The sequence below is a fragment of the Euphorbia lathyris genome, chromosome 7 (assembly GCF_963576675.1).
Source record: "Euphorbia lathyris chromosome 7, ddEupLath1.1, whole genome shotgun sequence".
Taxonomy (NCBI): domain Eukaryota; kingdom Viridiplantae; phylum Streptophyta; class Magnoliopsida; order Malpighiales; family Euphorbiaceae; genus Euphorbia; species Euphorbia lathyris.
Window position 1 is genome coordinate 6,673,350 of NC_088916.1, and position 27,353 is coordinate 6,700,702.

The 27,353-nt window shown below is 36.0% G+C and overlaps 1 protein-coding gene across 4 annotated transcripts; it reads right to left on the reverse strand.

Moving 5' to 3' along the window:
• Positions 1 to 530: 530 nt before the first annotated feature.
• On the reverse strand, positions 531 to 25,533 carry LOC136235131 (uncharacterized). 4 transcript variants are annotated; one of them, XM_066024652.1, is made up of 23 exons: positions 25,466 to 25,533; positions 25,196 to 25,371; positions 25,030 to 25,073; positions 24,887 to 24,950; positions 23,736 to 23,850; positions 23,579 to 23,646; positions 23,400 to 23,497; positions 23,023 to 23,194; positions 22,505 to 22,736; positions 20,361 to 20,487; positions 17,888 to 17,988; positions 17,671 to 17,763; positions 14,006 to 14,134; positions 13,738 to 13,871; positions 11,904 to 11,993; positions 11,724 to 11,797; positions 10,121 to 10,301; positions 9,946 to 10,017; positions 7,527 to 7,566; positions 7,089 to 7,363; positions 2,546 to 2,723; positions 2,245 to 2,453; positions 531 to 952 (listed from the first exon to the last, which is right to left on the reverse strand). In XM_066024652.1, exons 2-23 carry the CDS (start codon positions 25,253 to 25,255, stop codon positions 653 to 655), a joined length of 2,856 nt encoding a protein of 951 aa, XP_065880724.1. In that variant the 5' UTR covers positions 25,256 to 25,371; positions 25,466 to 25,533; the 3' UTR covers positions 531 to 652. The 4 variants fall into 4 exon arrangements, with proteins under 4 accessions (XP_065880724.1, XP_065880722.1, XP_065880723.1 ...); XM_066024650.1 differs by having other exon boundaries at positions 17,888 to 17,994; XM_066024651.1 differs by lacking the exon at positions 25,466 to 25,533 and having other exon boundaries at positions 17,888 to 17,994; positions 25,196 to 25,458.
• Between the last annotated feature and the right edge of the window lie 1,820 nt (positions 25,534 to 27,353).

Genomic DNA, 27,353 nt, shown 5'->3' on the forward strand with positions numbered 1-27,353 from the left:
ATAGAAAATATATATTTTTTTTTTTTTGGTAATATTGGTTATCATACCATATATAAAAATAAGTTGTTTCTTACGTGATGTGTGTTTTTTATCTGAAATTGTATTCTAGCTATTTCAATTTTCATTGTTTGCCTTTATCCTTTCCTAAAGCCCGAAACAGCCCAATGGAATGACTATATTGCAATAAAAAGAAAATTCAAAAACTTTACCGAAACAAAATGAAGTTCATGAACCTTTCTAAAACAGACACCAAACTTCAATAACCTTCGGTTCAATTTACCCAAACTACATGGAAATGAAATCCCATGGGATGAGGTGAGAGATTCCCGCCCTGCCCCCGCCCCATCTCTGCCTATGAGAATTTTCCATCCCCGCCCTATGAAAAGATAAACAGAGATTCCCCATCTCCATTGGGGCAAATAGCCATTACGAACGGATAATGTACGCTGCGTTTGCAACCACACCCACACCGTTTTCAATAGCAAATCCCAGGATACTTTAATCCAATGAAATATGCAAACTCTACCAACTAAAGTGAAGTTCTCATTCCATTTTCTTTATAATTTTCTCCAATTAATATACAATACAGAATTCAATCAATTCCATCAAACTATAAATTAACAAAATACCAAAATGATAATGAGAATGTAAATTAATCACATGAAGTAACAGAAAGAGCTATTCTGAGGTCATTAGAGGTACCAGATATATACATTCTATATGTCTCTATTTCTTCTTCAGATGCCTTAGGACTTTGTGCAGATGCATAATGATGATTACTCAATCTATCTCGCATTGCAAATATTATTTCCCTGCAAAATGGCTCATGTCCATTCATAAGATTACCCATGCTTAATACCTTCCTCCACGACTGGTTTGCACTCGGCGCGGCGAACATTTCCGACACGACTTCCCTTTCTTTCATCCCTATTTTCAACTTTATCTTCCACTCCTAAAGTCCACATAACACAAATGACTTCCATTAATCATGTAAATTACATTGTCAGATATTAATATAAGATCTATGATTGGACATTAACTAGTAACTACCAGCTTGAGCTTTTAGTTCAATTGGTTCCATGACATGGTATCAAAGCCTCTTGGACCAAACGGTCGAGGATTCGAGTCCTGACAACCTCATTTAATTTGTGGAATTAAAAACAGATGGCAGGATGGGTCTGTGTTGTGCACGTTACAAGCCCAATGGGCATTTGCGTGTGGGGGTGTCAGATATTAATATAAAATCTATGAATGAGCCTTAACTACCAGCTTGAGCTTTTAGTTCAATTAGTTCCATGACATACATCAACATTAGTTAACTTCGGAATCTACAACTAATTTCAATCACAGGATAAGGTGCAAAAATACCACCAGCAAGAGCAATTTTACCAAAGATGCATATAAATAGGCATCCGAATTCTATTTTTTAATTCACTTCAAATTTAGTCAAAAAAAATTCTGAGGAATCTAGCTAGATAAGATTCTAAAGATATATGCCTAATTGTTGATTTTGGTTGACACGGGTATATTTAAGTCATGTTATACTGTTGAATAACAAGCGCTGAATTAGCTATTTCGATTTCTATAGCATTCGTGTGCTTGGGAGTCCCTGATGATTAAATAAACCAAGATTTTTCTCTGACTGCAATTTTAGAGACGTGCGAAAACGACAGCCTATGTAGTCATTTCTGTAACTGGATAACCAGCACTGAAAACTGTCTTTACATTGGATGGTTTGGTGTTTGTAACTCTAACTTTTGCAAGTTGGGCCGATTATACCTCTAACATTTAAAAGTTCGGCCGATTTTCTGTCATTATTAATGAAACGCTCTCTACGCAGTCATGAATCTTGTTATCTCCAAGCATCATGTTAGCACTCCTCACTAACATATCAAAAACATATGTACACACATGCAAAAGAAATTAAAAAAGTTAAGTTGAGTGGAAATAACAAGATTCATGACTGCATAGAATATAACTATAGTTACGGCTAAAACTTGATCCAACTTGCAAATGCAAAGGTTATAATTGTACTAATGTCATCATTATGGGTAAAATTGCTCTTGCTTGCCAACATTTAGGGTGTTTTTGCACCTTACCTCGTAATCATTACTAACCCTCTAACGTTCTTTTTGGTTCAACATAACATATAGGGACTTTACTAAAAAATGTTGGGATAAAGTTGTACTTTAACCGGACTATACTACCACATTGCGATCATATCGTAACAGGGAGGGAATTTACCTTTTCATCGAGATCTAAGGAGCCCGTTCCCATTCTTGGAACATAAAAGTCATAGTAACTGGTGAAAATTTCCTCAGAAAGTCGTGGTGCCTGCATGAACTTGCGATGAAGAGAAGCTGCAAGAGTAAGTAACTTTTCAACATGTTCAAATATGACACCGAGCCGTCTTAGGTCTTCAAAAGTCTCGCTGTTGCCAGATAGAGTATTTGCTGAAACAGAAAACTACAAAACCTCAAACCACTTCCTCACAAAGAGGTGTAAGTTGTTAGCGACATAGTGCAAAAAGAGAAGAGACAATTACTTTGCAGAGGTCTTAACATAGGTGCCATAGTAAGGTAAAGCTGTTCAATTTTCACTGTCATCTGCTTCAAGCCTCCAAAATTTGTCTGATTCAGTGTATCAGCTGATGCTCTAAAAGCAGTACAAACCATTTGCTCCAGCAGTTGGTATGGTTGCAATGTCTCAAGGTAATGAAGGACCTGTAAAGTTCAAAATTATAATTGATGTCCCAAAATTTCAATCATCAAGAAAATAGATAATATAACCCGAAAACACTTGAAACAGATGTCAATGAACGTAAATACAGGCAATATCATGCATTGCTTTGATCACTACTAAATAGGTAGTACTAAGTCAAAATATTAGTATGGAAAAAGATGAAAGAGAGATGTCAATGAACGTAAATACAGGCAATATCACGCATTGCTTTGATCATTGCTAAATACTAAATAGGTAGTACTAACTCAAAATATTAGTATGGAAAAAGAAGCATTCTCAATAAAGGTGGCAAAAGTACACACGACCCGATTACACGACACGAAATGGACACGCAATTTTAGTGTTTGGGTTTAAATTAGTAGGTAATGTGTCATTTTTGGGTTGACACACAAATTTTTGGGTTGGGTTAGGGTTGATATGCTAACCCGAAAACGCACGAATATTTAAAATTATTGTTATATTACAACAACAACAACAAAGCCTTAGTCCCGAAATGATTCGGGGTCGGCTAACATGAACCATCATATAAAACCGTGAAAATCAAGTCGTGTCAGCGACACAGATTCGCTCCCTCCACTCCGTCCTATCCACTACCATATTTTCCTCAATTCCCAATAAACTCATATCACTCTCGATCACCCTCCTCCAAGTTTGCTTAGGTCTTCCCCTACCCCTCACCACTACATCCCTTTGCCACTCTTCGGTTCTCCTAACCGGCGCATCAAGCGCTCTACGTCTCACATGGCCAAACCACCTTAGTCGGTTTTCTCTCATTTTATTCTCAATAGATGTGACCCCTACTTTTGTCCTAATTATTTCATTACGCACCCGGTCCTTTCTCGTGTGACCACACATCCATCTTAACATACGCATCTCCGCCACCGAGATCTTATGGATGTGGCAGTGTTTCACTGCCCAACACTCCGTACCATATAACAATGCTGGTCTAATTGCCGTCCGGTAGAATTTTCCCTTCAATCTATTAGGCATGCCGGGATCACAAAGGAAACCCGTAGCACTCTTCCACTTCGACCAACCAGCTTTAATCCTATGGGCAACATCTCCATCTACTTCTCCATCCGTTTGGATAATAGATCCTAAATACCGGAAGCAATCCGAGGCCTGAACAACTCTCCCATCTAGGGTGATTGTCCCTGCCTCCCTACTCCTACGGCCGCTAAACTTACACTCCAAATATTCTGTCTTACTTCGACTCAACTTAAAGCCTCTAGATTCTAGAGTTTGCCTCCATAGTTCCAACTTCATCTCCACTCCTTCTTTCGTCTCATCAACCAACACAATATCATCTGCAAACAGCATGCACCATGGTATACCATCTTGAAGTGAACTTGTTAGTTCATCCATAACGATGGCAAAAAGAAATGGGCTTAGTGCGGAACCTTGATGCACTCCAATCGTAATAGGAAACTCTTCAGTCTTCCCAACACTAGTACGTACACTCGTGCATACTCCCTCATACATGTCCTTTATGATGTCAATATATTTCCGCGAAATGCCTTTCCTTATCAAGGCCCACCAAAGTACTTCCCTTGGTACCTTATCATATGCTTTCTCCAAGTCAATGAAAACCATATGCAAGTCTTTCTTCTTATTTCGATAGTGCTCCATTAATTGTCTCATTAGATGGATGGCTTCCATAGTTGATCTTCCCGGCATAAAGCCAAACTGGTTTTCCGAGATCTTCACCGTCCTCCTTAGCCTTTGTTCAATCACTCGCTCCCAAAGTTTCATAGTGTGACTCATTAATTTGATTCCCCGATAGTTGGCACAATCTTGGACATCGCCTTTGTTCTTATACAAAGGGATTAAGGTACTTTTCCTCCATTCTGATGGCATCTTATTGTTTCTCCAAATTTTGTTGAAGAACGTCGTCAACCATTCGATTCCTCTTTCTCCCAAACATCTCCAAATCTCAATAGGGATGCCATCAGGTCCTACTGCTTTCTTCAACTTCATCTTACTTAATGCCATTTTGACTTCACCCTTTTGAATTCTCCGCAGGCATTCATGATTTATCATATCGTGATGGATACTTATATCTCCAACATCTTGTTGGCGATCTCCATTAAATAAGTCATCAAAATAGGACCTCCATCGTTCCTTGATATCCTTATCTCCAACTAGGACTTTCTGGTCCACATCCTTCACACATTTAACTTTTCCGAGATCTCGCGTCTTCCTATCTCTCATCCGAGCAATTCTATATATGTCTCTTTCCCCTTCTTTCGTATCCAATCTTGTATACAGATCCCGATTCACCTTTGCTCTAGCATCTCGTATGACCTTCTTTACTTCCCTTTTAGCCTCTTTGTATTTTTCGTAGTTCTCATCACTCCTACATTTCCCCAGTAGTTTATAGGATTCTCTCTTACTCTTTACTGCTTGTCGTACTTCTTCTGTCCACCAAGATGTGTCCTTACCCGGTGTGCTACCTTTAGATTCCCCTAGAACTTCCTTCGCTACTTCCCTTATACTATGCTCCATCTTATTCCATATCGAATCTATATCTGAATCCATATTGCAAGTCCAAATATCTTTTTTGGTCATCTCATCCACAAATTTTTGTTGATTCTCCCCTTGCAATTTCCTTCACTGTGTAATTTAGAATACAGAGAAGATACCTCAAGGGTTGGATATGGTTCAAGTTCAACTACTAGATGTATGATGCTATGATCTGAAATATGTTGCACGGACAGAGAAACAGGGACAGACACGGGAAACATTATTTCTTAAACATAACATTCATAAATTAGGCTACAAATGAAAACAGACACGGATGCGAAACGGACATGAAACACGGAAATGCTACTGAAGAGTAGTGTCCGTGCAACATAGTGTGAAATGCATCCTGATCGTATTTTTGTTGTCCCATGTATGGGTTACATCATCACCCTAATCATCTTACAAGTAATCAACCAATCATAAATTAAGATTAATTTTCCACAAGTATGAAAACAACCTAAAAAAGAGAGGCCGGCTTCATAATTTGAATGTTAAAATATATTCATCAACATGGTATTTTTTTTCCCTTGACAAGAGATAGGATTCCCATCAACTCCTCCAAACAATACTTAAGCATTGGACTACTGGACTGACAGCTCTTTAGAATCTGTTAAACTTAGACCTAACTCTACGTCTCCACCCGCAAAAGGTCCCTCGAAGAGTATGATCGTCTCGCATATATAACTTGAAGGATGAGGATCACCTCACATATATAAGGAGACATATGGCTCACCAATTAAACAATGTGTGACACTTAACAAACCCACCTCATGCCCGGAGCCATTTGGAGCATGACACAAATATTCACGGGTGAGCCAACATTGAAATATAAGGCTCTGATGTCATGTAAAGGTCAGCCTAAGTAGAATGAAATCCTATTAATACTGGAGTCAACGATTTGAACCTTCGACTGCATGGTCTAAGATGCTCTCATAGCATGTCAAGGAACCATTCAATCTATCAGCTTAAGCTTTTGGGTTGAATAGTTCTATAACATGATATCAAAACCTCTTAGACCTAAAGACCAAGGGTTCAAATACTCTTCAAATCCAAAGGCATTTGTGTTCAAAAGACCAAGGGTTCAAATACTCTTCAAATCCAAAGGCATTTGTGTTCAAGGGTATGCCAGAGATTATAATAAAAGCTATTCTTAAAACATTATTTATATGCTTAAGCTTTTAAATCAAATGGTTCCTTACCACCAAAGCATTAATTTTCACTTTTTTCACTATTGAGAAAGAAGCACTGGAAAAGAATTCTATTACAGCGGGCCCCGCGCAGTTGAGCAAAGAAGGAAATGTATAAACAATTTTTTATTAGGAAAAATACAATTTTAAATCAATTTCTTTAGGCATATTACAATTTTAAGACCCTAAACTTTACATGTCAGTTTGTGCTATTGAAGTTGAACCCCTTAACTTCAAGTTGTTTTATTAAGGCCCTGGACATTATAATTGGAACCTAATGGGTCCTTTTTCAAGGGCTCAATAACATGAATACTTAAAATTTAAGAATTTAGAATTATGTCTTGCGATTTCTATCTAGAAAAGTTCAACAACATGCTTGTATTTAGCTTTGGAGAATGTGTTAATGTTCAACTTTGAGTTTGTGTAATGTCATAGAAGAAATGTTTTGACACCATACATCTTCAGAAAATATTTGCATCAACTGGTCTTCTCAAGTTCATTTAGAATTGAATTGAAATCACTACACATCCTGAAGTATGTACATCAACCTTAGTACACAAAAAGAAATCAAGTTAAACTAACTTCAGCATATTTTTCAACAAAAATAGAAGACAAGAAGAAAGGGGAAAACAGAACCTTCTCTCCTTCTCGATTTGGATCCAGAAGCGCTTTCTGCTCAGAAACTGGCAAAGCAGGAACATCATTCCAAATTTTTCGCCATAAGTTTCCCCGCTCAGACATTCGTTGTGAAAGTCTACCTCGAGGAGGCCAATCATCCTTCAAATTGTCCACTGAACTTTTGGATGTTCCACTCCCTTCCATTTCATCATCCTCCCAATCTCGAGGAGAATGCCATCGAATAAAATCTTCAAAAATGGCATCAGGATTTGCTGCTTTGAATGCAGACATGTCTAGTTCAAATTTTCAGAAGCAATTAGTTGAGAATCATTCAACCTCTATAGGAAAAGAAAATAATAAAGAGATTGCACCTGCCACTATATGGAAACAGCAAATGAAACTACACCAAATTGACACTACCAAATACTGTGCACATGAGATTTTGAAGAATATTACCTGATGACAATATATCTTTCTCCAGCTGAGCAGAAAAGTTCTGAGATAAAATCTAAAGTGAGTGCTTTTACAAGTTGGTGGCAACCAAATATTCAAGGCAAAATAAAGCACCAGAATCTAATTAACATTGTTATGATGAGTAACAACATAATCTTTATAAGGGTTACATACTAGTTAAATTTTAGTATTCATATACAAATGAATGATATTTCAAGCATATATTAGAGCCTTGACCTCATCCAATGTCACTACCATTTTAGCATATTCCAGCCACTTTGGTTCAATATGTCATGAAAGCATGCTAAAATTTAAAATGCTGTCAAGATTCAGTAGAATCAAGAAATCTTTCTTCTGGTTGTTGAACATGAATGTATGGTATATATTCTTGTTCTACTACCTCTACAAACAAAAGGTTGAGTTTTTGTTCCATTCCACAAATTAAAGTTAAGCTATGTTACATGGAAACTCTTCTTCATTAGTGTTTCCGCGTTTCTGTTTCAATTTTTTCCGTTTCCTAGCTATATTTTGTTAGAAATAACTTTTCCCGGTGTCCAAGGATTCGTTGAACTAGACATACCAACCAAAGAAAATACGAAAAGCGGAAACGCTACTGAAGAAGAGTTTCCGTGCATCACAGACGCTAAGCAACCGCCCTAATATAGTGATAATAATTGGAACTTATAACAGAAATTAATCCTAAAAAGGACTTTTAGCTCATAACAAAATTTTATAACCATGTTCTAATTCAGACTTGATGAGATATACATGTCTGACCACTCGCTCATTTTTATTTCCAAATAAACAGGTTAGGTTGATTTAAGCTATAGTATATAAAGAGTATCCAGAAGGCTATATAATATACATCAGCCATTGGATGGGGAAGGCTTGATCTCAGCCATAACCTTGCTGTACTGGTAAATGTCTTAGGAGGAAATGTTAAGAAGCCTTTGTTTATGCAGTTAGGCTACAAAGAGTATTAACCATAAATCAGAAATCTTAAGCTTGTAAGTTTTCTATAAATAATTTAACCAGTTATTAGATTTAGATAGTAAAATTGTCTTTGTCCATGATGTTTATTATTTATCCCTTAAAAATACATGTTATATTGATTATCCAAGTGTCCCTTGAGAACTATTTACTCCATTTACAAATTGCATAATTACGAAAAAAGCTTTCAATAAAAAAAATAAAGAAAAGAAGAAAGAACATGAGAGAACAAAAAACATTATTAATTTGTGGCCCTTTACAATTCACATGTCATGTTATTTAATCGTTCCTTCCTATGAAGCACGGATACTTCAACATGCCCGCGTATCAGGTATCCGATACGTTTCGGATACGGAAACTCTCGGAAACTTCTAGGATACGTTTCGGGGCCGTATCCGTAATATTCAAAAGTTGGATACCCGTATCTGTCTGGGACACCCGTTTCCCAGACAAAAAACGATTGCATTTCATTTCAGAAAAAACAGAGGTAAACAGAGCAATTATGGTCGATCCTTATTTGAAGGGAAAACGAGCAGGAATATCCAAAGGAGTACGTGGATCTTTATGTGCAACAATAAATCTTAGGTAAACCAAAAGACAGTGAGGAAAACTTTAGATAAACCAGAGCTAGAATCCCTATTTGTTGGCGAAGATATAAATAAACATTGAAGAAATAGATTTTTAGTAATCAGGAGGAAAGCTTTCATTGTTTTATCTTTTTTTCTCTGAACGTGTTTTTGACATCATTTATATTTCATGTATCTAATAATTATGGTTAGATAAGAGTTTTATAATTTCTTTTATATGTATTTATTTAGTTATATTACAAAAATTCAAATATAAAAATATATTTTTAATATTTATAAATGTGCCCCAATATTTTTAATATTTACACGTTTTCCCCACGTTTCCGTGTCCTATGTTTTATAGAAAAGACGTTTCCCGTGTCCGTGTCCGTGTCGGATACCGTATCCGTATCCGTGTCCGGGTAACATAGGTTCCTTCCTTCCATTAAATTGTCAAAAATAAATAAATAAAAAGAAACCTTAACCACACCATCAAGTTCTTTTTTAGGCATGCCCCCTAATACCAACGTAATAATAGACTATGAGGCCTGAAAATATGTGACACTAGGGACAACCTAATTATCAGATAGAACAGGCAAATTATAATTTTTATCCACTACTGTATTGATACAACAATCGTATCATAGCAATTGCTGTTCTAGAGAATACCATCATGGAGAAAAATTGGCAATCTAAACTTAAATGTAGAGTTTTTTTGGTATTGGAATCCGACTACTCAGTTCAAGGTTGATCAGGAAACTTTTAGGTGGCCCTTAGCAGCCTAGTATAATGTAATGGAAACAATGGCCTTTATTATACCCTGGACGCTAAACAGAAAAGTACACGAGCAAAGAATTTGAACTTACAGAAGAATCACCAAATGCTTCAACAGCCTGCAATCGTTCTTCGTGCATGTCTTCTGTCATAAGTGGTGGATCCTGTGACAATCCAAAAAACATATACAATTTATTTCCAAAGGTTTGTACAAGTTATATCAGCTATTGAGCTTTGTGGATGTCATGCAATCTAAAGATAGAAAACCTGCGTGAAAGGAGCATGCATCTTCTGATGTGACTTCAGTAGCATCATAGATCCCACCACACCAGCTGATCCCCTCCTGGTAAGATCTGAAGATTCTAGAACAGGCAACTCATCTTCATGATTTACACTGTACTTTGATATAAATGGCTTAGACCCATGCAAGCCATCATCTATCCTGGAGCTGTGTTACATGCAGCAAGAGTAATCCAAAAGTCATTAAATCCAAGATATTATAAATACAGCAGTGGCGTTGTATGTCAAATAAGTTTTATCTAGTTAGTGCGAAGATGGCCTATTTAAACCAGTATAACTTATAAATTCCCTTCCCCCATGTCCCCAGATCATCTTTTCTTTGGAGGGGGAAGACCGGCTCAATACAGTCACTCGGTATCGGTCTATAAAGCATACTTTCCAAAAGAGAAAGAAAAAAAAAAAGGAAAAACAGCAGGGCCTTTTTCACCCAAAAGAGAGAAAAAACAAAAAATAAATAAATAACTTAAGAGTCTTTTATCTATGGTCATCTACAGCAACATGATCCAGATATTCCAAAGTTCATGTAAATTGTAATTTAAAAGTCACAAATGCAAAGAATGGATAAAAGTAGTTTTGATGAAGGTGCCAATTTCCAAATGGCGGTTCATGTTAATTGCAATTGGGAATATTTAATCACTACATACATCCATCAATCAGAATTAACGCCCTGCTTTTTTTCTCATGTAGAAATACCACTGGAAAAACCAAAGCACTTTGAGAAACAGCACCTAATCGCAATAGTGTGAAATGAACTGGAAACCACGGATTAATGGTGAAAGGAGAACAAGCATGGGTGGGTAAATTGGGGCCATGGAGGCACATGAACCGATTCCTCACTACATTCCAATTAGGATGTGCTATGTTTGTTATTCCCGACACTCAGACAAAAATAGAATTTTGCCTGGACTTGAAGCAAGGAAAAGTTAAAGACTTCCCTCCAGTTACACACTTGCACTAAACCAAATCCCTTGGTTACTCATGGAAATGACTAAATTTTTTACCCTATTAATGACTAAACTAAATTAAAGCAATTTTACGAGACATATCAAAAGAAAGAATAATGTCAATAATAAATTATTTGACAACTAACACAGAAAGAAAGACTTCTATGCAAGATTTTAATGATTTAGTGGATAAGGCATTCAATAGACCCTTAAACTCACATGAACCAATTCCTCACTACATTCCAGTTAGGATGTGCTATGTTTGGTATTCCCGCCACTCAGACAAAAATAGAGTTTTGCCTCGACTTGAAGCAAGGAAAAAGTAAAGGCTTGCCTCCAGTTACACACTTACACTAAACCTAATCCCTTTTACTCAAGGAAATGACTAAATTATTCTTTCTTCTGATATGTTTCATCACCCAATTAATGACTAAACTAAATTAAAGCAGTTTAATGAACATATCAAAAGAAAGAATAATGTCAACAATAAATTCTTTGACAACCAACACAGAAAAAAAGACTTCTATGCAAGATTTTAATGATTTAGTGGAAAAGACATTCAATAGACCCTTAAACTAACTACTCTTTACATAGAAAATAAAGGAGCTCTCACTTGCTTAGTTCACCTGTCACGAATCTCAGCATTCTTCTCTCCAGATGAATGCATATTAGTGGTCTGATTCTTCACAGGATTATCTTCCTGCAAAAATTTATCGCTAAAGCATTAAGTCTGAGGTGATCACACTTTCAACAGATTAAGATGCAGGCATACCAACAAAGAGGGTAAAACAGAACAGTTAAATCACCTTAGCATGACCATGATTAGGATCAGTGCTTTCAATACAATCTTGGAAGTCTTCATTCAATTCAGACTTCCTCTCAATGCAAATAGCTAACTGGAACAACAAACGGCAAAAGAATAATATATTCATGAACCATGAGTGATACAAAAGAACATAGAAAAGGCACTTCAGGAGTTTTCAGAATTGAATTTGTCTTTCATACAGGTGACATGTTTATCCAAAAATAAAAAAATAAGTGCAGCAAATTTAATCGATTTTCCATACCAGTCTGACCACAATTCATATACTTGTGACCGAACAGCTAAAAAGGGCGGCCCGGTCGCACTACGCGTCCCCGCTGAGCGAGGGTCCGGGGAGGGGTCCCACCACAAGGGTGTACTGGGGGCAAGCCTTCCCCTGCCAATTTATTTGGCAAGAGGCCGCTCCTAAGACTCGAACCCGTGACCTCTTGGTCATACGACAACAACGTTTACCGTTGCGCCAAGTTCAGTAACAAAAACTGAAGCATAAAAATGGTACCTGGCATCATGTAATCAATTTTGCAACAAAACAGATAATTGAAATTGACTTTTTTTTTTAACCATAAGAGGATGTAATGCAAGAATTTGAGCAAGGAAAGCATTTTGATGGCTGCCAACTCCAATGATATTATAAATGCTACTCCCACACCTTTATCTTAGCATCCACTATTGTCTTACTATATAGTCCTTTTAACATTTCCATTTCACAAGAACCACTTAAATACAGCACTTAAGACCAATACCATGGCAACAATGATTCGATTGCTGAAAGATCGAGATGCTATGCAGCTAACAAAAAGGACTGAGATTAAGGTTACTGATTTTGGATCCATATTTTGTTAAATCGAATTATGACGCAACAAATTATTTTCCAGTTCTCCTGCAACCCATTCATTTTGTTGGGAAGATTGTATTCAGGGTTCTACGTCTAATATTTAACTAGAAGTTAGTTATTTGCAAGAATTAGAAATTAGTTATATTTGGTCCCACAATTTAGCTAAAATAAATATAAAAGGGCCTAGTGATATATTATTGAATATTATTTTTTAATATAAGAACTTTTTTCCAAAAATTCCATGAAGTCAGACCCTGGTTCATATGTAAGAACCAACTCTCGATGGCTATATTTTTTCCTTTTCGTCAAAAACAGTTTCAGCAATTTCCTAATTAATACCACAATTAAATCCATAAAAAACAAAAGACAGATACAGCATCCTTGAAATCATCATTCAGTCTGAAACACCACTAATTGCTGAATGGCAATAACTTCCTTCATTAGTCCTAGCCCACGTGGGTAAAATATTCATAATAATGAGAAATTTGGATTCTGGAAATTTCACGGTTATGGCTAGGCATGTTAACACTAGGGAGGAGGATATATTGTGTATTACCTCAGATATTAAACAGCCGATGATATATGGAAAATCCAAATTAGGTGTCTTTTAATACTGGTTGGTAATTAGTCCTATGAATTACAACTCCAATTCAGATAGATCAAGCAAAGATCCTACATGCTTCGTAGCATATATGTTTCACTAGTTTGAAATATTTATGGCTAGATCTCGACAATTTGAACAATCACAAGTGAAAAGATCCAGATGATAGCGCTCAGTGTCAAAAGGCACCCGTTAATAATAGGAACAAGTCAATAACGGAATATGCTAATACATAAAAGTCAGTGATATGAAGAAAAGAAATAAGTGCATGATGATTTTCTTGCTTGTGAAATCAATTTGATCAGGCTTGTATTTCAAATTCAAATCAAAATTTGCATGTGATAAAATAACTGTAGTCCACTCAAAAGTAAGGATTGTTACCATTTGCAGTTTCTGGTTGATTAAACAAGTTGACAGGTCAATTGATCCATTAGCAGGCATTTTAGGTAATGGCTGCGACTCCTCCCAACACCAACGAACCTCTCGAATAAACTCAATCCAGAGCACAGCAATAGCTAAAAATCAAGACACTATAATTATCTCGCAAGAAAGACTAGTAATTATCTGACCAAATTTATCAACTGACGTCATTCACATTTCTGGATACTCTGTATTAAACTATAGAAAGAGAGACATTTTTCACACATACCACGAATGTTGCAGTTCTCAATCCACAGAGAATGCAGACAAAATTGTGCAAAAAGAGACCCCAGTGGTGCACCTTTAATAGCGCGAGACCTCTTATGCTCACCTTGGGAAAAATCTGACACTCGAGATCCTGAAGCGGAAACAAAGATTAAAGAAGATAAAAAATAAAGAGTGTTCATAGTTTCCACCAACTGCATCCGAAAATATGAAACTCTAGAAAATATGGCAAGCAAAATATGACTGACAAATTTCAATTCAGTTAAAATTCTGTAATTGTTGGTTCGTATCAATTCAGGTCACGCTTATCAATACAGGATCAACCTGAGGATGCTTGCAAAAGAATCTTGTTTCCCCACACACATTTGATCCTTTTCTTCTGAAACACCTATTTGTAGAATTATTCTGTTCATACCATCCAATAATTTATTCTTCTAAGGCTTAAAACACTCTACCTCCACATAGCGATTGTCAGATGATTAAGGAAAAACTACTAAAAAAGAAAACAAAATATATTGTTGCCTCCCCACATATACTTCAGTCAACATTTTATAAGAAACCATACTTTAATCCTTGATTTTACAACATCTAATGATTTATTCTTTAATTGGATTAAAATTCAAAAATTAGTCCAAAAAAAAGCTTAAGAAAAAATACATTTTGGTTCTGGATCATAGAAAGAACTGGTGTACTCAAATCCATGCAAGTGAAGTAACGATTTTTCTTTTATTTTGATTATGCTAAGATAAAAGTGTTGAAAGGAACATAAAAGATCGAAGTGTTCGATAGGAAACAAACCAGGAAATGCACTAAAATCACTCAATAAGCAATAGAGCAGTAGATGAAGGATATATTGTATTGATTGAACCAAAAATGGAAGGAAGAACAAGGAAGATAAACATGCACAAGAAGATTACAAGTTCCTCTCTACTCTAGAGCAGAGCCCTGCTATCAGCAGAAAAACACACAAAAACAACCCGCCTCATGCTTCCCTCCCTTACTAGCTTATAACTAAAATCACACCTAGGCTGCCAGCTAGCATAACAAACTGCTCACTTCACTTCCGCTGCATCCTTAGCCCTCTTTGAATTCTTATGCATATAGACCCTCATAACTTTCGACCCATTAAGACTCTTCCCATTAGGAACCGATCCATGATATTAGCTCGTTCTCTATCAGTGTTTGATATGTTTGGGGGCGCAAAGCTAGGAATAAAGCCTAACCTAAATAAGGGGGTTTTACACGTGATTTCATTTCTAGGTGAGGTGGCCTAAGCCGAGCCGGGAAAGCCTAGGGCTCATAAGCAGGCTAGGGAAAAGGGTTCGCAGAAGAAAAGGAGGGATGAAGACCCTGTTCGGCTACACCCATAGCATAAGCTATATCTGCTAAAATAAGCACTGAATGTTGGGTCTAAAGCCGGGTAGGTTAAGATTTGTTCCGACCTCCAAGAGGCTGACTTCTCACCTGGGTAAGATAGAAATAGGAAGAGAAAGCTTGAGCACCATTGAGGAGGAGGCCACATCTCCAACCCTATAGGACAGGTAAGACGGGCACCCAACTCTTAGATGGGCAGATCCTATGATCTATGGTTTCCACTTTACCTAGCCAAAATAGGGTAAAAGATCCTCTATGGGTTTCTTACGCAAAACCTTAGAAAAGAGGCACTGAATTAGGGGTCTAAATATATTCTATTAACGACCACTTGGGAATCGGAAACCAGAGCCGGCAGCGGCAGCTATGAGAGTAAAGTGAGGACATTCTATTTCGACAGAAGACCCACAGCCAAGTTCCATAGCTTTTGGTCCGCTATCCCGATCATGATGTTCTTACGTCCAGAAGGAAAGGTCCTTCCCATTTTGGCCGGTTGTGGGAGAGGAGGGATTCGAACATGGAGAAAAACAAAATTGCGCAATAAACCAAGCAACAAGGCAAAATCTACCCATGCTCATTGCTTTCCACGATCTTGACTAAATTACTCATTAATTTGAATTGTGTTTTTACATATTCAGTACAGTATTTGTTGTATATTTTAGTATTTCTTCCTTCTCAAATATAGCAACAACAACAACAACAAAGCCTTAGTCCCGAAATGATTCGGGGTCGGCTAACATGAACCATCATATAAAACCGTCAAATCAAGTCGTGTCAGCGACACAAATTCGCTCCCTCCACTCCGTCCTATCCACTACCATATTTTCCTCAATTCCCAGTAAACTCATATCACTCTCGATCACCCTCCTCCAAGTTTGCTTAGGTCTTCCCCTACCCCTCACCACTACATCCCTTTGCCACTCTTTGGTTCTCCTAACCGGCGCATCAAGCGCTCTACGTCTCACATGGCCAAACCACCTTAGTCGGTTTTCTCTCATTTTATTCTCAATAGATGCGACCCCTACTTTTGTCCTAATTATTTCATTACTCACCCGATCCTTTCTCGTATGACCACACATCCATCTCAGCATACGCATCTCCGCCACCGACATCTTATGGGTGTGGCAGTGTTTCACTGCCCAACACTCCGTACCATATAACAATGCTGGTCTAATTGCCGTCCGGTAGAATTTTCCCTTCAATCTATTAGGCATGCCGGGGTCACAAAGGAAACCCGTAGCACTCTTCCATTTCGACCAACCAGCTTTAATCCTATGAGCAACATCTCCATCTACTTCTCCATCCGTTTGGATAATAGATCCTAAATACCGGAAGCAATCCGAGGCCTGAACAACTCTCCCATCTAGGGTGATTGTCCCTGCCTCCCTTCTCTTATGGCCGCTAAACTTACACTCCAAATATTCTGTCTTACTTCGGCTCAACTTAAAGCCTCTAGATTCTAGAGTGTCTCCATAGTTCCAACTTTCTCTCCACTCCTTCTTTCGTCTCATCAACCAACACAATATCATCTGCAAACAGCATGCACCATGGTATACCATCTTGAAGTGAACTTGTTAGTTCATCCATAACGATGGCAAAAAGAAATGGACTTAGTGCGGAACCTTGATGCACTCCAATCGTAATAGGAAACTCTTCAGTCTTCCCAACACTAGTACGTACACTCGTGCATGCTCCCTCATATATAGCCTTTTTATTAAATTTTATCTAGTTCAGCTACCACTAACTGAGCAACCTTATACTGCAATCACAATTTTATGAAAGAATAGTTAAACTGTTGTGAATCTTTTGGCATTGACGAGCTAATTTAACAATTACAAGGTGCATTTTCAGCTTATTCGAGTAATTGTTGATTAAAAAGACACATTGAAGCACTAATAAAGATAACGTGAACAGTATATTTTCCTATCACCTAGACATATAATTGAAGTACAGAAAACAAAATCAAAATGAAGTGAAGTGAAGAAAAACACTTTTCTTGTATGGAAAGTCAATATGCATATTACTCGACTAAGTAAATTAGTAAGCTAAATTACTAAAAACTAAAATATAAAAGAGCAATACAACCCTCATGATAGAAATTGAATATTGCTCCTTTATTTAGTTTTTTCATGAATTCGCACACACCAAGACCAAAAGCAAATTTTAAATTCAATCAATAAATTAAAGCGTACAAAATAATATTGCAGGTGCCAGGTCCAACAAAATGTCAAGGTTAAAAATAAAGACATGAACAGAAGCTCAAGGAAGGAACCAAAAAAAAAAAAGTGTGAAACACACCATCATGAAAAAGATCTTTGAGCAGGCGATCAATTACTGTCGGTGAGGGTACAACCATTGTTGACTTGAGATTATCAGCACCAGGGTTTTCAGCTGCCACAAATGAAAAGAAGAGTGTATGAGAATTACAAGGCTCTAATGCATCGCATGTTCAACTGACAAAGTAAAACGAGCTTTATAAATTCAATCAGATAAGCAAGATATGAAAACTTCAAACCTGAAACAAAATCCTCCATGAACTGTACATCAAAAGACATATTCAACGCATCAACCAAAAGGCGCAACTGGGAAGCAAATCCAATTCTCTTTTCTTCTAAACTATCACTTCATAGAATGATAGCGTTGTCAGATGTATGGCTTTGAATGAAATTGATAAAAAAAAAAAAAACAAATTTGAAAAGACCCTAGAATTAGACCCAACTGTGTAAACATCCTCACAAAACATATACAAGCTAATCACTAGCATATGATTAGCTTGTTTTCCAACTTGCTCTACTAGACTCCAAAGGAATAGGATAACATTTAAAAAAAAAAAAACTTAATCTATTCTAATCTTACTTCTTGAAGCATAATCACATAAGAAGGCAGCTTAAAAATAGACTCATAGCATATAACATATAATAGTACCCCCATAACCATGCATTCTGATTTAAACTAATTAAAAAAAGATATTTGAAAGCAAGATATTCTAGATACTAGTCAAACTCAAGGAATCACTTGTCAGCGAAGTTATATAAATATTACCCATGCATTGTTGTGGGTATCTGTATCAGTAAAGGGTATCAGAAAGTATTTGCATTACTAAGACAAGGAGAATTCCTTTAGAACAACAAAATGAAATTACAAATAACAGAACTTCAAAAGTTGGCATACTTTTGACAAGAAAATACTAGCCTACTCTAATTTCCATTCCTACGTCTAGAAGTGAGCAAAGCACATTTTAACTACAAATAACAAAACTTCAAAAATGTTAGGTGAGTCTCAGACTGTATTAGCATTAATAAAGATAACAAGAAGTCCTTTAGAACAAAAAAATGAAACTACTAGTGATAAAGATTCAAAAACTGAGAGCTTTGAAAGACAATACTTGCCCAATTTAATTTCAACTCCTACAACCAGGGATCACCAAGAAACAATTTTCAACTTGTACAGGTGAACTGAACCAGTCAAAGCCAGCCTCAAATTGGAACCTGAACTGTGTTGGAACCATCAAGAGGTAGTCTGTGATAGATTCCATATTTTTACGAACATAACTGTTCCAGTTCAGAAACAAACTTTGAATGAAAAACCTGAACCTTTTGGAACTTTCAGATTGTTCATTCCAGAATTCCATATATTTATGAACTATAATTGTTGGTTAAGTTCAAACTGGACCAACTGATGGTGCTAGCTTCGAATCATTCATTTTTTAAAAATCAATAAAATAAAATAAAGCATATATAGTAGGTCAGTTGTTTAAAATTCATGTTTGTGGTACAGTCCATCTAAAATTTAAAAGGTTTAAAATAATCTTGACTTATAGGGTATTAAAATTTGGAAAACCACTATAAAATGAAATCAAACAAATTACAACCGTTGTATAGAGTACATGTTTAAATTTAAAAGTAGAAGATAGGCTTTGATCTTTCACCGACTCCAATACGACACCTAAACAACTAAAAAAAAGAAAATAGACAAAATCTAAGCGTTTATTGAAAAACCCTTATATTTTTTAAAGAAGCTAATTTCAAAGGAAAAAGTTATTGAAAATTTGTTTTTTGAGATTGAGAACCATAAAAAATATGAACAATGTTGTGACCGACAGTTTCTACACCATCTTTCCATGGTTCAGTTCAGGTTAAATTTATTTCTGAACCAAACTGACAGTTTATGAACAGTTGGAAGGCCTACCTAAGACATAACCACATAAAAGGAAGTTTTCAAAATAAACTCCAACAGATTTTTTCTTTTATAAGATAAACGAAATTGAGATTAAGTTAATTTGGCCCAGAATAAGTAAATATAAAGGAAAAAAAAGACACTGAGACTACTGAATTGTATGTATAGAGGTTATAGCACTGACCGCATAGCAATATGTTGCCACAAATTATAATAAAGTCTAACTCTCAGAATCTCATTGAAAAACCCATATGGACTTCTCCACACCATTACCCATGCATTAAAGCCTAGGATTTGAAAGCAAAACTCTTTTTAGATTTATTTAAATGCTTCAAATTGATTTACATCTACAACAAATTAAGATAGCAGATGATGAAGCATGAACCAACTTCAGAAGAAAGAAAGGCACCTTATCTAAATACAATAAAATACAATAGCATAGCATATGTAATGAAAATTATTTATGAAAACCAAATCTATAACGTATTCCAATCAGTGAAATCCTTTAACTAAATAACTCTATATCTTATGAAAATGGTACAGCACAAAAATTGTTCCAGCAAATAAAATAAGTATGCACTACATGAATATGGAAATCAGGTCATAATGATGCCTTCTGCTTCAAATAGTTTTATCGTTACCAACAATTATTTATGTGTTATTTTCCATTTTTTGACAAATTCACTCAATATGTTGTGCGAGAATGCAACAGATGTAAATGCTACAAAAACCAAGATTTGGCAAGCAATTGACAATAACTGCCTGGTACAACAAGATAAGCATATGAATAGCTTCAGTCACATGTTGCTTACAGATTCGGTGACAAGATTGGAATTATCATCCAACTTTCAGCTTCATGAGGTGAGGAATTTTCCAATTCAGCCATTTCAAGAGAGCTCTCAACCATCTTCTCTGACCACATGGCAATTAATTCAAACCCTATGATTATATAATGTACCAAAAAATAGAAATTAATCAGCTTCCCAAATGAGATGTGATAGGATTAACACGGAAAAATGTAGGAATCAAGTCTAAAACAAGAATTAGAGAAGAAATAGAAATATATTGATTAGGAAAATTGGCGTGAAAAAATCCCACAGGAAAAGACTCCTCTCTCTATCCATGATAGAGCCCTGCTGTAAAGAAGAAAAAATACAAAATTATCGCAACCTCCTCTACAAAAACCATCTGATATATACTCGCTCCTCCCTCTAGTATCCAGCTCATACTAGACTATAACTAACATTTACCCCTATCAATAACAAACTACCCAGCTGTCATACCAGAAAGTATAATTCAATTCCCCCCATTGCCTTTGCCCTGTTGCATGGCCTTTTTCTTCCTAACATAAACCTGCAATTTCCTTGGACCATCAAGCATGATCCAGAATTCCCTCATTAGTAGCACATTCTCTATCAAGATGCTCATGATGAAAGTAAAACAAGGATAAAGAAAAAATCATTAGAAAACAAAACAAAATTTCTAAACTTTTGGCCCAAGAACCATCCGTAAATTCTTTTTCTTTGTCTGATCATGAATTCCTAAGTGTGTCAATGATGGCAGGCAGGTGTATGCCAAAGCACCCTTGTATTGATTTTTCTTTTCTTCTTTTACTAACCCTTGATATTGATTTGAACTATTGTTTTTGGATCATATGGATTCAGGGCAATATAATAAAATAGAAGAAAGGTAAAAACAAATTATTTATTTCCCTTTTCAAACTGTTTAGAGCTCCTTGTTGATGTTTCTATATTCTGTTAAAAAACATAGTACAGAGTAGATCTCAGAATGATTAGGCACATGTCTCCCCTTTGATGCACTTGATTTTCACACAGAAAAAAAGGAATTGGTTACATATGATAATCGCACCAAAGTTTTGGATTTTTTATTTATTTATTTTTTTGCAACTTAACCCTAAAACCAAAAGTGTGGAGTGTCAAATATTAATATGAAGTGGACCTTTAACTATCAGCTTGAGCTTTTAGTTAAATTGGTTCCATGACATGGTATCAGAGCCAGTTTGACCAAGTGGTCTAGGGTTCGATTCCTAGCAGCCTCATTTGTTGATTTAATTGCAGGACATGGTAATATGGGCCTGTGTTGTGCACGCTTCAAGCCCAGTGGGCATTCACATGTGGGGTGTGTCAGATATTAATATGATAATAGAAGAAAGGTAAAAACAAATTATTTATTTCCCTTTTCAAACTGTTTAGAGCTCCTTGTTGATGTTTCTATATTCTGTTAAAAAACATAGTACAGAGTAGATCTCAGAATGATTAGGCACATGTCTCCCCTTTGATGCACTTGATTTTCACACAGAAAAAAAGGAATTGGTTACATATGATAATCGCACCAAAGTTTTGGATTTTTTATTTATTTATTTTTTTGCAACTTAACCCTAAAACCAAAAGTGTGGAGTGTCAAATATTAATATGAAGTGGACCTTTAACTATCAGCTTGAGCTTTTAGTTAAATTGGTTCCATGACATGGTATCAGAGCCAGTTTGACCAAGTGGTCTAGGGTTCGATTCCTAGCAGCCTCATTTGTTGATTTAATTGCAGGACATGGTAATATGGGCCTGTGTTGTGCACGCTTCAAGCCCAGTGGGCATTCACATGTGGGGTGTGTCAGATATTAATATGAAGTGGACCTTTAACTATCAGCTTGAGCTTTTAGTTAAATTGGTTCCATGACATAGAGAAATATGGACAATCCCATAAAATGTCAAGCATCTAAATACACCTGGAAAAATGAAAGAAATGTAACAACTAATATAAAGCAAGAAAAACCATTTGAATTTAAAAACAAAAAATAAATAGCAAAAGCTTTCTATAATAACATGCACGTCCTTTGGAAGGAAACATGGTTTTCCTAGCATGTTTCAACATTTATAACTCCCAAAATATAAAATGTGAAGCAAGGAAAGCAAATTCAACTTCAAGGATGAAAGTGTACCTTTAACTGGGTTCTCTGCAGAATACCACTCACTCCAAGGACAATCATCATCCCATTGTGATCTGATGGGGGTGTCAGCATCAGCAATAGAATTTCTTCTAGATTCTTCAGTATCAGTACTACGACTCTGGAGATCGCTGTCATCATCATCACTAGGTGCAGTTCTGTATGTTGACTTCATTGTGAAATGAACTTCAAAGAGGCGCATTGCATGATCCAGTGTGGTGTAGGCCTTCAACATCAAATAAGAAACATCACTGGGGAGACAAGAACCAAAAAGTTACAAGAAACTCTTACAAGAACACTCTCCTATAAAACTTGGAAATCAAATGTTATTCAGGCTGCTTCAAAGAAGAAAACCTCACCAATTGCAGGCCTTAGCAAAGAATTATTTCTTAATTTACCAATTGAAAAACACGGGTTTACGTATGGGAAAAGAATGGCATAGGGAATAACATATAGAAAGGCATAATAGATCATTGTAGTAAGTGAATTGCTGAAGTCTAGTGGCAACTTACAAACTTAGAAAGGAATAATTCATACAATCCCTCCAAATGCATAAGCTTTACTGGAACCTGGCTGCCAATACGATCTGCCTCAAATCTTCTAGTGAAAACAGTTCCCATATTTTGGATTCCAATATAAGCTTTACGTGAAGGATCATGCACCGGAACAAATGCTGGCCACAAGCTGCACTTTTTAAGTACACAGCATTATATCAAGATTTAACCATTAGAATCAAATCTCAAGTCAACAAAAAGAATCCAGCATTCTGCATGTGATGCAATATATATCAGAGTACTTCATGTCCCATGTATTGCAAAATATATCACTTATGCCTAGTACAAACATACTCCATTAACAGCAAAGCAGAAATATCAACTCAATAACACACCTGGAACAATTTGACAAAGCAATTGCAACTGCACTCAAGAGCTTGCTAGACTCTGGTGCATCAAGAACCACCCCACTAGCACTTTGAGGAGCAATCACCTTGGGATCCAAAGACTATCGTAAGGATAATGAAATAACGATAAGTGTAAACAATGAGCATAAGGATAAGCTGAGGCATACCAAAAACTCCTTAACACCGAAGCACAATTGCAAATCATGCAAGTTGCAATCCCAATCGGATGTTTTGCCTGTATCAACCAGATAGTAAATAAAGGGGAAAAATTTGGCCACAACTTCCCCAAAAAGAAAACTATTACAATGGGATTTTGTAGAATACCACTGCTGTTTGCTTCAAAATAATAATCCATGCTATAGCTTTTCAAAGCATATTTCAACTCAAACGTAGTCTTATATAACTCCTGTGAAAACTCCAGTTGAACTGCACCTTTTGCCTACAGCCAAAAAAGAAATAAGACCAGTAATGAAGGATGGGAAGAGAATGACAACCAAATTACATTTACTTTTAACACAATTAGCTAATTGAAAAAAATATCGAAGTCTAATATAGATCTTTTTCGTCAGAAGGGATTCAGTCGAAGCATATTGTAATGTTGTTTATCACTTACTAGTGCTGTATATGCAACAAACCATGTAAATAGAAAGAAATACATGGAATACCATGTAATCTGAAACACTGCATGAATATCTTTAACTTAAGAGGAATACACATATATACAGAAAGGATTCCTAAAATCACTCTTTAAATTAAGGAGACATAGCAGCCCTACTAGCCACCATATAGTTGTCTTCTAGTAGCCCATAGTTGGCAAGCATGCTTACATCTATTACGGTATACAAGATTCTTTCTAATTATATATGAGAAATGAAACTTATCCAGCACTTCTAAAATTCAAGCTAATTTAGCAGCTTCTAAATACTCCCACCAAATCAATAAGAACTCCTTTCAAGAAATAAAGCCACAAAATTGACAAATAGCGCAAAATCTATCATCAAGCTGCTAGAGTAAAAGCCTCAGAAGTAGTCTTCCTTAACTAAAGGGGCTGTTACACATCGAGGAAAATAGAACTAGTCACTGACTTATAAAAGTACAAACCAATACTTTCCAAATGAGATGGCTTTTTCTAAAACAAAAGAAGAAGCAGAAGATCCAAGAGATCCAACATGACCTCTACCTCACATAGCATTGGCCAATCACTAACAACCACCTATAGGCAAACGTCTTTTTTTTTTTTTACCGGACAAGGTTTTAACTACATCTACTATTCCCAGCCTAAGTATGCACTGGAACTGACTGGAAGTAGCAGACTAAATATCTAGCTAGAAAAAAAATGGACATTTCCTGGGATAAACTGAAAGTTACAAATCAAAGCATTAGATAATCAAATGTATTTTCCCATTATATTATAGATACACTCATGCACAACAATGAAAATGGATTAAAACTAATTTCCATGCAATATGGCCTACCAACAAATTCTTTGGACCATCAGCCAACCACTGCCGACAGACTGCCTCTATTTCAGATATAAACCTAAAAAAAAATTAAAAACAGAAACAAATCAACACCTCCAATTCTGTAAGTCAAACGGTGGAAAAGAGTTAAGAAATACCTTTCCCAAGAAGAGGCGAGAGTAAAATCATCAAATCGTTCAAGCTGCGCCCAGTAAATTAAAAAGGAAAAAACAGAATCAGTTCATATCCTCCTTAAATCTCGTAAAATTGAAATGCACAACGAGGATTAATCATATAAGGGAGAAAGAAAGAAAGAGAACAGACTTCGTCTTCCTGAGTTTCGTCGTCTTCTTCATATTGCTCTACTTTACTGGTGGATGCCATTAGAGAGCAATAATTCGCCTCAATTTACTGAAGATCTCAGCGAAAATTGAAAAGCAAACAGTGGAAAATCCAAAATTGCATGGTAAGAGAAGCGGCTATAGATTTACTTCTTCAAACTGTTAAGATATACCAAATTGGAGGAAAACCGCATCAGAAGTATTAAATTCAACAGGCGAAAGTAAGAGATTTTTTGGTGGAGAAGAGATATACCGACAAAGAGTTGAGCTTTTGGAGATTCTACCTCGGCAAATGCAATCCTCTTGATCATGAACGTTATTATTGTTTTTTTTTTTCTTAAAGAAAAACGTTATTATTGTTTTTTTATATAAAAAAACGTTATTATTGTTTAAAAAAAATAGAATCGGGTTCGGATTGTGCATGTTTTCGGGAGCAGAATCGGGTTGCTAATTATTTTACGGATATGGCCCATGATTTTGATCTTGGGTCTCTGTTCTTGCTTCTCCATGAGATGAAGTTCGAAGGCGGTTGTTGGATGATTTATTGGGTATTGGCTTTCCGATGATGATTCCGTCTTAGTTTTTTTCCTTTTATTGTGTTTGTTTTTCTTTTCTCGTTCATCAGAAAAAAAATAACAATATTGTTTATGGACCTCAATTGTCGAGTTTATATTAAGGATTCGGTCTTCCATGTCACTTACTTTTGGACACTAAATTGTAACTCCACTTAATAATTAAAATAGTGAGCCATTTTATAATACGTGTGGGTTCATATTACGCATGACAAATTATATATTTGGTATTCTCCATTTGGCATGTAGAACCGGATGCTTCTAATAATTTATGTCAATTGTATAGGATATTTGGTGTTCTAGAAATAAGGTGGTGTGGAAGGGCCTTAGTGAGTTCTTATATTAAGCATCTGGTTTTCCATGTCATTTGGAGGACCTTCAATTCATATTTGGACACGTATATTATGCCCCACTTAATAATTAAAAAATAGGGCTTCTTATAATACGTGCGGGTCTATGTTACACATGACAAAATATGTATGGAATGTCCGCTATTTGACATGGAGAACCGGATGCTTTTAATAATTTTCTCTAGCGTTGACGTTACTGTTGTCTTTCATTTGACTTGTGTTGGACTTAAAAACCGGCAAGATACGATAATCCCTAAAAAAATATGAATTACTTCTTGTCTTATCCAAGTAACAAAATTGTTATAGAAAATGTGGTTGCTCCAATAGTTATACATGTCATTCGGCAGTCTTTATAGAATCTGATTGCGCGGAACTGATCAACCTTCTCAATGACAATCAAGTTCAACTGGCTATACACCCCCTGAAAGCAGTCCTGGGGAATATTTTGGGCTTCCAAAGACATCTAAAGATTAGCTTCAATCACATCTACAGAGAGGCCAACCGCTGTGCTGACTGGCTAGCTAGAGAGGCAATGGTGTTGCCATGAGGAAAGCACGTACTGATGGAACCTCCCTCGAACCTGAGACAACTGCTTGAGGAAGATTATAGAGGATTGTATCAAAATAGAAGGATCGATGATCCTAATGGTAACCTCTAGTGTTTTTTTTCCTTTACTGGTGTACTGGTTTTTTTTCCTTTTCTTTTCCTCTGCTTTGCTGTTGTAAAGCACCCTTAATATTAAAAAAAAAATACATGTCATTCAGCCACACAATATTGGATCAAATTTTAGTGGATTTTGTTTATTGTTTGGAAAGCAGTGAATTTGCACGTGGCAAAATATATATGGAATGTCCTTTATTTAAATTTACTGAGAGACTATATTCAACTTTTTTCCTATAACTTGTTGAATTTTCTACATACATTCGGTTTGAATGAACGGTTGATTTAGGATACTAGATAATTAGAAAAAAAATAGATATTCATATTTGAGATTTGAGGTTAAAGCTAGATGTTTACTCCTAAATAGTTATTAGTTGCCCGTTTAGTTTACATATTGTTTACTATTTGCTGTTTGAAAATGATATTTTTCCAAAAAGCATAAATTCTTTACTTTTTATAAAAAAAATACTTTTTAGCTATAAAAAACAAACAGGAAGTGTCCAACCAATCATCTAAAACTTTCATTTTTAAAGTGAAAAGGCAAACATGAGAAGAAAAA

What these genes read in the sequence shown, in the direction of transcription:
- LOC136235131 (XM_066024650.1), bottom strand. Translation starts at nt 25,255, where the DNA reads ATGGCATCCACCAGTAAAGTAGAGCAATATGAAGAAGACGACGAAACT. An exon ending in CATGGAGGATTTTGTTTCAG is followed by an intron (nt 17,764 to 17,887) that starts GTTTGAAGTTTT and finishes CATTTGTGGCAG; the next exon opens with CTGAAAACCCTGGTGCTGAT. An exon ending in TGCATGCTCCTTTCACGCAG is followed by an intron (nt 10,018 to 10,120) that starts GTTTTCTATCTT and finishes GGATTGTCACAG; the next exon opens with GATCCACCACTTATGACAGA.